Here is a 12,389-nt window from a genome sequence, read left to right on the forward strand (position 1 = left end):
CTATGCCAGATTCCTTCATACACCTTACAGTTATCTCCACCTTGCAGTAGTATTCCATGATTAGTTTTGGCCCTGCTTTCTAAAGATCCCCAAATCACACATTTCTTGTTGCATTCTCCTCATTATTTGGGGTGGGGATGTTGTTTGTTTGGTTTTGATTTTTCAGGGTTTTCTAAGTCTTAATGTTTCCAAATACCCACCTAAAAGATGGTTTAACTGTTTCTGAAGGTACTTTGCTTAATTCCATTTTCCATGTATTTTTATCCTAAAGGCATGCTGGAGAATTTACTGTGATTCAAGTAATCAATCACAGAATAGCTTAGGTTGGAAGGAACATTAGAGATCATCTGCGCCAACCAGTCTAAACCTTAGCTTTCAATGAGAGGTTGCTCAGCCAGGAGAAAAGATGACTCCAAGGTAATCTTATAGCTGCCCTCCAATACCTGAAAGATCTAGCAGGTAGACTGGAGAGGGACTTTTCATAAGGGTGTCTAGCAGTAGGACAAGAAGGAATGGTTTGAAGCTGAGGGAGAGCAGGTTTAGACTGGAGTTTAGGAAGTTCTTTACTACCAGGCTAGTGAGACTCTGGAAGAGGTTGATCAGGGAGGTTGTGGATGCCTCCTCCTTGGGGATGTTCAAGGCCACGTTGGATGAGGCACTAAGCAGCTGAATCTAGTTGAGAAGTGTCCCTGCCCATGATCTCTGAAGTCCCTTCCAACCTCACTCAGTGAATGCTAAGCTCAAATTCAGCAGGCACCTGACAAATGATGTTCACAAAATATAATTCTCCTCTCTTCATGATTGCAACCTTTTCAAAACAATCCACTTGGAGGAACATCAGTTTCACAGAAACACATTTTACAACTTCAGCAATAATTTATTTCTAGCTCTAACAAAATGCCAAATATCTGTAAGTATTTACTGTAAGCATTAACCTCTCCAGTGGAAAAAAAAAAGGCAAAACAAAAAACCTCAACCCAACATCTTGAGCAATCAAGTTTGTTCAGATTAAATGACATTGATTCTTCAAAGTACAATATTTCAAGTAATATCCACCTCCAAAATATTAAGATTTAAGGTGTTTGTGTTCTGGAAACTTCATATTTTCTCATCATATACATCCTGACAATAGCCTAGCTGAAGCTTTAAATCAAATCATTTCTAAGTGTTCAAGATATTACAGTGAGGATGAAATAGTGGTGAGCCACAATGAAAAAAAAAAAGAGTTTAAATCTCTGTAAAAGCTTTTTTGTGCATTTCTGGTCAGAAGGTGAAGTTATCTTTAAGAAAGCATATTTGAGAAAGCCACAGGTAATTGTTTATTTATTAATTTATTTTCAGTGGAAGCCTGCCCTCTCGTGTAGGAGAGACACTTAGCATGACTACAGCCTGGAACACAGGCACTGCAGATCGCTGCTACCTCCTGAATACCCTAGAAACCATGAACCTTCCAGCCTCCTCCTCCAGAGTGTGCTGCTTTCTCTGAACCGGAACACATAGAGCAGCCACACATAAATCTAATGTCCTCCAGGCAATAACAATCAAAAGGAAGTGCTTTCCATTTTATTCCTTCTGTGAACAAATTCTTCCCCGTGAGGGTAATGAGGCACTGGAACAGGCTGCCCAGAGAAGTTCTCACCAGAAAAATTACAGAGGCTTCAATCCTGAAAGCGTTCAAAGCCACACTGGATAGGCCCTTGAGCAACTAGTATGAAGCATCCCTGCCCATGACAGGGGAGCTGGAATTAGATGATCTTTAAGGTCCTTTCCAACCCAAACCATTCTGTGAGACTATGATTTCGTTGGTTACCTAGACCAAAAAAATTTGCCAACTAACTGTAATCAAAGTGCACAGCTCATTTTGGAATTAGCCTCTTCCCTCCTCTTTTGTACACATTCAGTGTAAAGGAAAAAAGGTTCCTCTCAGTCTAACAAATGAAAAATAAAACCAGCTAAATCACTGAGACTTGGTTTCATTTTCTAACCCTTAGCCCAGTTAGTATGCTATAAAGGATGAGTCACAAGCAGCTTGCGAAACCTCAATGGAGACAATGTACAAATGTCACTTAGTGCTGACAAGATCCTGAAGTCAGAACCACTGAGCCCTACCATGAGCACTACCTACTACATGCACTTCACAGTCAGCACAAACAATAAATGTTTTCCCAGTTAAAGCAGCAGCACTGTCAGTGCACACACAGTGCAAAGCACCCAGTGTGGACACTATCTACACAGACTTGAAGTCAAGAAAAGTTTGCCCCCTAGGGCAGTCAGACACCTCCAACAGAAGCAAGAAACAAGGGACACCTACTTTCGAAGGTGTTCATGCTCCTTCAGGAAAAGCTCTGTTCTTCTGTTATTCACTCCAGACCCACTCTTGTATGATCTAAAAATGTAAAAAACAAAGAGTTGAAAAATACTTTTCCAGAAGCTTTCCATGAGGCAATATAAACTGATTTACACAGCAGTTGTGCTTTGGTACTCTGAAGTGACCAAACAGAAAAATTCCAGACATGGTTAGCATGACTTGGCATAGCTTCAAAGTGTCACTTTCAAACCATGAATTCCTTCTCAGTGGAAAAAAAAAAAAACTAAACTGAAATAGAATCTTATCATGACTTTTACTGAAGTCATCCAATAACTGAATTATTTTTCAGTTTAAAAACCCCAACCCAAAACAAATCTTAGCAGAACTTTTATCAAAGTCATCAAGCAACTCTTTTTGCTCTGTTCACAGCCCAGAGAAATAAGCAGTGCCAAGGATTCTACTGCAGGAGGGCTGCCTTGTCCTCCCTCCAAGGACAGTGCCACTGCTGTGACACACACCACCACTTACTCAATGTCTTTCCGTACTGATCCCAACAGATTCTCCCTTTCTCGTATCGCCAAGAAGTTGGCTTTGGTTTTGTGGAATTCGTGTGTATAATCCTGCAATGAAACAGCCACTCCAAAATGAGACACAGGAGATCACTTTATCAAACAATAAACTCAAATAAGACCCAAACATCTTTCAAAACTTTAACTGCTAACACAAAGCATCACTGGAAACCGCTGGGGGTTAATGCGAATTATTCTCAGAACTCATTTTTCATGACTACAGCTGAAGTTACAGAGGGAAATCCAAATTTCATAGATCTTCACCCTTCTGATGAATTAGCAGTTTGTGTTGGAATCTCCCACCATTGGTTGAACCAGAAGCCCTGGTGGAGCCTGCTTACTTGGTGTGGTGAAGATGTTCTTTGGTTTCTTGTACAGAATCACAAAATGGTTAAGTTGGAAGGGACCTCGAAGATCACCTAGCTCCCACCTTCCTGTCATGGGCAGGGACACCTTCCACTAGACCAGGTTGCTCAAGACCTCATCTAACCTGTTTTTTAATACCTCCATGGAGGGGGCATCCACAACCTCTCTGGGCAAGCTGTTCCAGTGTCTCATCACTCTCACTGTAAAGATTTCTTCCTAATATCCAGTCTAAATCTACTCTTCTCAAGCTTCAATCTACTCCCTCTTGTGTATTTTGCTAAATTACACCAGATTACAAAGAAAGTCTTTTCTGAGCAGTGAAGACACTTTCTTTTTTTTAGTGTTTAAGTTGCAATTTAACATTTGAAAACATTTCAGGCAGCCAATATTTCTTGATAATCCACTAAACTGGTAGCTGCCCTGCACCAAAACCAGCAGAAGTTTTGATACAAGTGCTATGGCTTTTAAAAAAGAAGAGGTTTTTGTATCATGTGCTGCGTAGGTACGAATAAGAAACCAAACTGTCTATGACCAGTCAATAAACAATAAATCATGCATTACTAACAATATTATGCCACAAAAACATCACTAGTTTGAAACATGACTGATTTATAATACTGCTCAGTTACTTTACCCAACACATCTCCTTCAACTCCCTGTAGCAGTTTAGGAGGTATTACAATTGCGTTTATCTCAGCTGTGATGGTCCCTCTCCTGCTGCTCTGTGACAGACCACACAAGCAAAACAATTACAGCAGCCTTCCTCTTTTGCTATGTGAAAAAGACACCTACAGAAGATGCCATGATTTGCTCCCTTAGGTAGGTGCTAGACACTAGTATGATAGAAAGAAATGCTGTTTTCTCAACTCAGAGTTCACTGGTTGAAGTGAGATGGGATCACTGGCATTTAAATCTTAGGGGGTTGGACAAGATGACCTTGAAAGGCCCCTTCCAACCCAAACCAGTTTAGAGAACAAATGCTGTAAGTGTCTCTGGGAACTTGGACTGTTTAGTCTGGAAAAGAGGAGGCTGAGAGACCTCATTGCTAACTCCCTGAAAGGGGGTTGTAGTGAGGTGGGGGTTGATCTCTTTTCCCTAGTATCGGGTGATAGAACATGAGGAAATGACCTGACATTGTGGCAGAGGAGGTTTAGATTGAATAGCAGGAAAAAATTCTTTCCTGAAAGAGTGGTCAGGCATTGGAACAGGCTGCTCAGAGAGGTGGTGGTGTCACTGTCTCTGGAGATGTTCTAAAATCAAGTAGACATGGAGACATGGTTTAACGGCCACGGGCATCTTAGGCTGATGGTTGAACTCGATCTTAGAATTGTTTCAACTGGAAAAGATCTTTCTGGCTCTCTAAGAGTCTGTGATTCTGGTGAGACATTCAGGCTGTGACATCAGTCTTGTTAGTTATTATTCCAAGCAAAGCAAGAAAACCAAAGCAGAAGGAAAGGTGTCTTACCTGCAGTATGTCTCTGTGACGCTGTAACGTGTGCATCAGAGCAGCATTCAGGGAGGGGACTCCTGCACTGTTTGTGTATTCTGCCATTTTGTCATTTATTCCTGTAAGCTAGAGAAAGAAAAAAATCCCAACTAACTCAAACCCATGAAATGGCTCATTCTTGTGAGAAAGTTGCAGTGCAGAAGTTGTAGAAGCTGGGTCTAATAACAGACACAAACCTTCCGAAACACTCCTGTGACACCCACACCAGTGTTCCCTACCACCCATCACAGAAAGCAGCACTGCAGTACCTCCTAGGTGCTGAAGGAAAACCACAGTAACTTGAGTTACCTTTCCCAGAAGCTGTTCAATCTCCACAGCCATGGTCTCAAACATTCTGTCCTGACTTGATCCATTTAACAGAGGAGTTGTGTCAGAGCTAAGGAAAAAGAGAAGGAGCAGTTACTGAGAAGTCCACCACCTTTCCATGAATGCAAGAAATAAAGAAACACCAATGTGAGGTGCTGGCAAGCTCCACTATCCAGCTTTCCTTGAGAGATGAATTAAGCTCACAAAAACTACATTTTCTTATCACAACCTAAACTTTTATCTAAACTTAACAAGCATCACTTAGGGAAAATGCACCTCCTTGAAAGAAATGCCTGACACCAGGCAGCTGCCTGCTGAGAGCACAGGCCTGACACCAGCACCCTTCTCTCTCTGATTTTAAGCTCTATTTATTTATTTACTGGGGTAAGGCAGCACTGTACTATTAGCCTGTTACACCAACTACATAATTACACTCTAATAGCACAGTGCTAAGACAACCCACTAATCTAATCTATTAGGCAAACAGTGTTCTACAGAGCGATACATGCCACATAACTTCAGAGTTTTGCACCATCCACACTCCCTGCACTCTTGAAGATAAACTCAAACCACAATGAGAAGCTATATCTGAGCAACAGAACAGCAGCATGACATATACTGTGCCAACCTGCAGAAGTACGACCACTAAAACCTTTCAGAGGCTACTCTTTGATTTAGTAAGCTACCAGAATTGGGTAAAAGTTGATTTGCACAGGACAGCAGAAATACCTAAAACAAGAAGATTACACAGCAAGTAACAGCATAGAGCTAGAAGTCAGATTAAGACACTGATTCATGAGTAACATCATTCTTAAGGCTTTCTCAGGTTTCCAGAACCAGAAGGTTCAAAACATATTCAAGAATCTCATTAAATACATTAAGATACCACCACATGCAGCAGTCACAGGTGAGACAGAGTGCTGGGACTTGACAAGCAGAGAACAGCAGTTTTTAAAGGCTGTACATAGGGACAGAGGAGTTTGCTAATTAGTGCTGTGGAACTGCGGGGAATGCCTCAACTCTGGCCCATAAACAAGAAAGTCTTGAAAACTTTTATCATATTAATTTTTCACTCAAGCATGAACTTGCCTACAGCAAACAGAAGATACTTATGGGTATCTATTCACATACATCTACATTGTATGCTCTCATCCTGCTTGTAGGAACATCTGCAGAGCTCTCACTGCTCCTATTACTTCTCACCTCAGAAGAAAGCCAAAAAGAAAGAGCTACTCCTCCTGAAGACATGGCTGGTCCCCATCACAACCTTAAACCAGTCATGGCTGCTCAGTGCTCCAGTTCATTTATCATTAAAAAAAGGGATCATAAACACCACACCAGCCCACCTAGGAGGTACGAGGCTAAATTCCCTTATTACTCAACCGCCTGGAAACCTGCTGCTAGTTTAACATAAGAAAATCCGTCGTGGTGGGCATTAGAAAACCCTATCACCAGTTCACAGGCTAACCCTACAGCTCCGAACTGAAGTCTGACACGCTCTCACGATGCACCCCTGCAACCCACACACCTTCCTGACTCACACGTCAATACTGTTCAATCTGGTAACAAGACCAACAGCAGCTAACAGTGCCACAAGCTCCTTTAGAAGCCAAATACAAAAGCCACAGGCGGGACTAAGCATTCAGCAAATAAAGGTAAAGAAAGGGGTTAGTACCTATACCTGTCGCGCCTTCCGTCTCGGCCGCCGCCGTAGCTGGTGCAGAGTTTGCTGAAGGAGACCAGCTTCAGGTCCAGCTCGTTCTCCAGCTGCCGCGCCTGCTTCCTCAGATCTGCACAGGGCCCAGAGCGGAGGGGAAGTCACAAACCCGCACGGAGACCCCGCGCCTGTGGAGGCTGCGTTTTCACTGCCCCTCGGGAGCCCCAGAGAAGGGAACCCACCGAAAAGGGGGCACCGACACACAGCGGGGCCCTAGCAATCGGGGCAGCACCTCACGCTGAAAGCGGGCGGCACGACTGAACTTCCACAGGCCCTATCCCACACGGCCAGGAGGGTCCGGCGCGGGGTGCCGCTCCTCTCGGCGCGGGCCCCGGGGCCTCGCAGCCGCGGGGCTCTGCTGGGCACCGACGCCTCATGGCTAAGGGTACACGGCAGCTTTCCGGGAGCGGGAGGTGCCGGCCTTCCCGAAGCGGACAGAAGGGACCCGGCGGCGGTTTCGCCCTGCCCGGACCGGGCTGTACCCGGGGAGGGTCCCGCAGCGCGCAGCCGCCCCAGCCCCGCCGCCCTCAGGCCCCACTTGCCTTCCCAGTAGTTGCTGCTCCCCGCCGCCATTTCTGTTGTCCAACGTCAGCCGCGGCCCGGCGCGGCCGCACCGCCAAGAAGCGCAGCCCAGAGTGTCACCGTGGGGGCGCGGCGCCCGGCGGGACGGACTCCGCTGCCCGACAGCGCCCCCTGGCGGCCCGGAGGCGCCTGGCCCCAGCTGCCCCTCCGCACCGCGCTCACCCGCAGCCCGCTTCAGGGCTCCTCCTCCCAGCCCGGAGCCCACACAGCCCCCCCGGAGGAAGCACAGAGACAACCCAAAGTGGACATCAAAATAGTTTTATACAGATTATTTGATCTCGGTATACAGATAAAAAACAGGGGGCCCGACTGCGGGCAGAGCCAGGCCCCGCCACGCCACCCCGCTTCCAGGAAAAGGCGATTCGAGTCCCTTTTAAAAACGTCCATTTGAAGGCACAGTGCACGGACCGACAGACTCCAGGGACGAGCGGCCGCGGGGGGCCCGCTCCTCGTCCCACGACCGGACGGACAGACAGACAGCGGGTGAGGCTCCTGCCCTGTCCACGCTGGCGCCACACAGCCCCAACGCTGACTGACCGCAGCTCTGAGCAAGAGCCAAGCACCCACCCGGTCCTGCAGTGTAGAAAAGTCTCACACGATTGCAAAACGTCTCAAATCCACTCACCTTAAAAATATGCACCTGCATAATGCACTCTCAGAGGGAAGAGGTCAATTCCTAACACAGCTTATTGCTAGCGGGACAAAGCAAGGCCAGCTCAGTCTGCTACCTGCTTCCAGAGCAAACAAAGCCCAGAGAGGGTCTTAAGAGCTATTTGCAAACTCCAATTTAAAACCCAAGCTGCGTCTTGGTAAAGCTCTCCGAAGTAGGAAAAGCTGGGAGATGAGGCAGAGTTAATGCCACTGCATGTTGGTGTGCTGCAGCCTACTACACATGGAAAGCCCAAGCCCACTCCCAGCTCAGTTGGATGAGCTGGGAGCAGGCACAGAGCTCCTGCACAGCAGAGGCAACGAAAGCAGCCCTTCCTTCCACACCAGTGATGCAGGACAGGAGCAAGGGTAACGCTCAGCCTCATCTCCCTGTTCCCAGCAAGATCTTAACACATTTCTTGCACTAGAATTCCCTGTGAAACAGGAAGAAAAGTAGACTGGTGTCTAAGGGTTATCCTTGTCCCTCCAAATAGCTGCACAAAATCAGCTGAGATCATAAACACAGCAACAGGCACGTGGTTCTGAACGGGCATCTACCTCACAGAGAAGCCCAGATCAGCTCCTTCCTCTGCTGACATGGTACAAAGCCTTTGATAGGAAACCCACTGTGCTGCTCCCTCCAAGCAGATCAGGTCAGAGCCCTGAAGAACAGACCCCATCATACATTTGGGTACAAATACCCTCCCCACAGACACCATACGCAGGTTTCACTAGTACACCTCCCTAGGCTGCTGAGGAACAGATCAGCTGACGGCAAACCTGATGCCTAAGACACTGCTGCACCAGGCTCCTGCATCCCAGAGCTCAGGCCAGTGGTGAAAGAATGAATGAAGCAAATGAGCAGAAAGAACGTAAGTGCCTACTCTAACCCCAGTCTTGCAACCAGAAACATCAGAGATGCATAAAGGTTTTTCAATCAAACCCCACAGCCATTCTTCCCTTCTATTGCCCACAAATCCCACGTCTTGGGGCTGCACATTATAGCTCCCCTTTCCAATTTCCTGCCAAGTGCTACAAACCAGAATTTGGCTGCTTTTCCCGTCTCCTTCAGCCCTCCCTCACACGTCACACCCATGCCCACAGCAGCAGCAAACACAGCTGCAGACACAAGCAGGTGGAGCTCTTGCTACATACTTCAGGGATGCTGTAGTAGAACATAGCCACACCATCAGGCCAACTTCATGCCTACACCCACCAGAGCTTGATGAGAAGTTGTTTCCAAAGTACTCTGATCTCTAAATGGCAAACAGTGCAGCTTTTCTTCAAAATCCAAGAAGTAAGTTGGGCCATGGATTCTCCCAGGGCCTCTCCCTGCTGCTCCAATCATGCAGTCAGATTTCACCATTTCCTCCTGAATAGAGGAGGACTTGAGCAAAGCTGGTCAGGTGGAGTCTGTAACCAATTGCTTTTACAGTACCCACCACAATCAGCCTGTCCATTTGCTCAGAACAATCTTCAGTTGACCTTACAGACACTGTGCTGCTGTAACACTAACGTGAGACCCCAAAGGCCAAGTCCACTAAGCAAAGAAAAAGCAACCAGGGGTGATGAGGATAAAGGTTCTTTCTTCCTCAGAAGTCAGGAGCAGCAGTACTGCAGAGCTGGCAAGCAGCTGAACTTTGTCAGAGTTCACTAAAGCCCCAGCACTGGCTCCTTTCTCTGGCTCACATCAAGAATGGATGTCATCTCCCAGCTTTCAGGATGCCAAGTCGCTGCCCAGAACTAGCAACACAGAGGTGTTCCACAACCACAGCAGATCACAGCAGGCCACAGCACCTCAGAGAGGGTAAATGCTCCAAGGGAGCAGCTGAGGACCAAGGACTTATTTTTTTTGGCTCTCTTTTTTTTTTCTTCTTCTTTTTGGTCTTTTTCCAAGGGCTGCTCTGCAGAACATGGAGTCAAGTTAACCACCTGGCTTACCCCCAGGTACAGAAATCAAGAACAGGTGAAACAAGAAATCAAAACAGGTAGAGAAACTGCTTTGGAGTGTTGTTGGTACAACTCCATTCAGGTCGTGGGGCACTTCCACACCATCTCTTCACTGGTGTTGAGAAGCTGGGGAAGTGCTAGGTACAATGCGGGCAACCTGTTAAGTTGCCTTTCCAACAGTATCATGTGAACATCCAGATCTTGACCAAAAAGTGCAAGATGCCACATCCTTAGCCTAAACACAGTCTCCAACCCCCACTGATTTGCACATCCTAGAGCAAAGAGAGGGAAGCTGGGAGCTGCCACCCACACCTCTGGAGGACGCATCCTGCAAGCTAACGTTTCAGAACTGAACCACAGGGATCGCCCTCGCCACCCGGGTCTGGTCCATGGGAACCTCCTCTCCTGCCCCAGGGTTTGTCAGTGTTTGCTGGAGTACAGTGTTTCTTCTTCAGTGTCTGTTTCATCCTGGAATTCATGGCTCAGGAGGGACTTTTTGGAGCCAGTGGCCATCATGCGGATTTCGTCCTCGTAATCGTCGTGGTGCTGCCGGAGGCGGTGGAAGCCATCCTTGTGTCTGTTGGACTTAATTGAGCAGACACACCAGATGATGCAGGCTGTAAGGATCAGAGCAGACATACTTGCACCTGCCAGAGAGAAGACATCTAAATTAATGCCACATTCACCCCAGAAGTTCACTGACTTGCCACCATCTGTCTTCCCTTCTACAGTCACAACCACTTTCCTCACTGCACTGTGACCCTGCTCCTTCCTCTTAGGCCACAGAAAACATAGCACGCAAGAAAGCTGCTCCCAGAGCATCAACGATCACAGAGTATCTCTGCAGACCACTGGCTTTGAACTCCATAAATAACAAAACAAAACCAAAAAATAAACCCACAGCACTCAAACCTGGGGAAGAGCAAGATCTGCTAAGCTTACAGCTCTACACACAAACATGCTCTCCCGTTTCCAGACATCTCAAAGTCCATTCTGGACACTTCTGACCCCTGCAATACTCTTTGCTTCCTCCCTCTCACGTGCTAGCCCAGAACCACCAGATCCTAGAGTTTTTAGACCAGTTTGCAAGGGTAAATGTGTTCAGAAAGGAAAGCAGGAGATGGCTTTTCCAGTTTGGTGAGAAGGGTCACTGTCAGCATGAGCTAGGCACTGAAAGCAAAGCTCAGAGCTTTGACCCAAAGCGTCACTTTACCTGCAACAGTTACAACCAGCTCCCTCGGCAGACCAAAGATCCTGTTTTCTGTGTCAAACACAATGAGCACGGAGCTGGGGGCATCAGGACGTACAAAGACCTGTAGGAAGACACGAGAGCTCAGACCATCTCAAAGCTTTCACCTCTGCTGGCTGTCCAGACAGAAGAGCTACTGGCTGACCAGGGCAGGACTGGGCAGATATCAAAGATAAGGTGCAGTGGATAGTAAAGTTAATGCTTAAGACAACCCAACTGTACTGGGAAAAGCTACTCCATCCTTTGCATCAAGGCAGAAAAGAGCTACCTTGGGCACATACACAGGACCTAAACACAGCTGATTCAGCAGAGCCCTTTATATAACTGGGAGCAGGGTGAACATCTCCAGTGTGTACCTTAACATGTTTTGGCTGGTGCCCATCAGCTGTCACGTCAATGTTATGCAGACCTGGAGCCAGAAGCACATGGAAATAGCCACCTTCTTTAGTGCAGACCCTCAAGCCTTCGTTAAGAATGACAACAGCTTTAGAAATTGGCTTGCCACTCTTGTCTTGGACAAAGCCATGTACTCCCTTATGGACCTGAAACAAAGCATTTCAAACACTCCATGTTTGGATCCAAGCAGACATCACATTTATAACCAAAACCCCACCCTATTTCCCTCTCAAAACGGAGCCCATTCTCTATCCCTGACCTCCATAATCAAACTCTTGTGTCAGCACATTTCCTGTCAAATCTACTCACACAGCTTAAATTATGTCTGTAGCTACACAGCACCAATCAAACCACAAAGCCTCTCCTATACCCCTCTCCCCCTCCCTACCCAGAATTTCCTCCCACAGGCTGTGGCTCACCTCCACGAGCATGCTGAGAAGAGATTTCCTGTGGTCTGCCCACAGGCTGGGCAGCTGTCCTGCGCTGGGGAAGTAACAGCAGCCGGTGTAAACGGTGATCTCAGGACAATGACCAAAGGCAACGCTGAAATCCTGCAAAACCCAAACCCCAGTTACAACAGAAGAGGTGGCATTTAGAAAGCTTTGCAAGGTGCAGCTGGAGGTGTGGGAGTTTTGCCCAGACACCAGAACAAATGAATGCTTTTTAGCAGAGGTGGAAAGCCTCATGCTGTGGTGAAGTACCTTCATACTTCCCAAGTGACTGTGCCACTCGGAGCCACGGATCACGCCACCAGGAATATTTTCATCTGTGAAAGCAAGAACACAGCTGTC

At 47.0% G+C, this 12,389-nt stretch overlaps 2 protein-coding genes across 6 annotated transcripts in view; both read right to left on the reverse strand.

Annotated features, from left to right (window-relative positions):
- Nucleotides 1-7,516, reverse strand: part of GOSR1 (golgi SNAP receptor complex member 1) — a 41,322-nt gene extending 33,806 nt beyond the window's left edge. The window contains exons 1-6 of one of the 4 annotated variants that reach the window (XM_064166113.1): nucleotides 7,316-7,516; nucleotides 6,732-6,846; nucleotides 5,039-5,126; nucleotides 4,709-4,816; nucleotides 2,837-2,928; nucleotides 2,312-2,386 (exon numbers count right to left, since the gene is read on the reverse strand). In XM_064166113.1, coding sequence (XP_064022183.1) covers nucleotides 2,312-2,386; nucleotides 2,837-2,928; nucleotides 4,709-4,816; nucleotides 5,039-5,126; nucleotides 6,732-6,846; nucleotides 7,316-7,346 — 509 coding nt within the window. In that variant the 5' untranslated portion in view covers nucleotides 7,347-7,516. The remainder of the gene's footprint in view (nucleotides 1-2,311; nucleotides 2,387-2,836; nucleotides 2,929-4,708; nucleotides 4,817-5,038; nucleotides 5,127-6,731; nucleotides 6,847-7,315) is intronic. The other 3 variants (XM_064166112.1, XM_064166111.1, XM_064166114.1) reach the window with 3 other exon arrangements.
- An 81-nt stretch (nucleotides 7,517-7,597) lies between these two features.
- The window catches only part of CPD (carboxypeptidase D), a 41,415-nt gene continuing 36,623 nt past the window's right edge, over nucleotides 7,598-12,389 (reverse strand). For both annotated transcript variants that reach the window (XM_064166088.1, XM_064166089.1), the window contains 5 exons: nucleotides 12,300-12,364; nucleotides 12,018-12,149; nucleotides 11,559-11,744; nucleotides 11,167-11,266; nucleotides 7,598-10,600 (listed from right to left, as the gene is read on the reverse strand). In XM_064166088.1, coding sequence (XP_064022158.1) covers nucleotides 10,374-10,600; nucleotides 11,167-11,266; nucleotides 11,559-11,744; nucleotides 12,018-12,149; nucleotides 12,300-12,364 — 710 coding nt within the window. In that variant the 3' untranslated portion in view covers nucleotides 7,598-10,373. The remainder of the gene's footprint in view (nucleotides 10,601-11,166; nucleotides 11,267-11,558; nucleotides 11,745-12,017; nucleotides 12,150-12,299; nucleotides 12,365-12,389) is intronic.

This window comes from Pogoniulus pusillus, chromosome 27, assembly GCF_015220805.1.
Source record: "Pogoniulus pusillus isolate bPogPus1 chromosome 27, bPogPus1.pri, whole genome shotgun sequence".
Lineage (NCBI taxonomy): Eukaryota > Metazoa > Chordata > Aves > Piciformes > Lybiidae > Pogoniulus > Pogoniulus pusillus.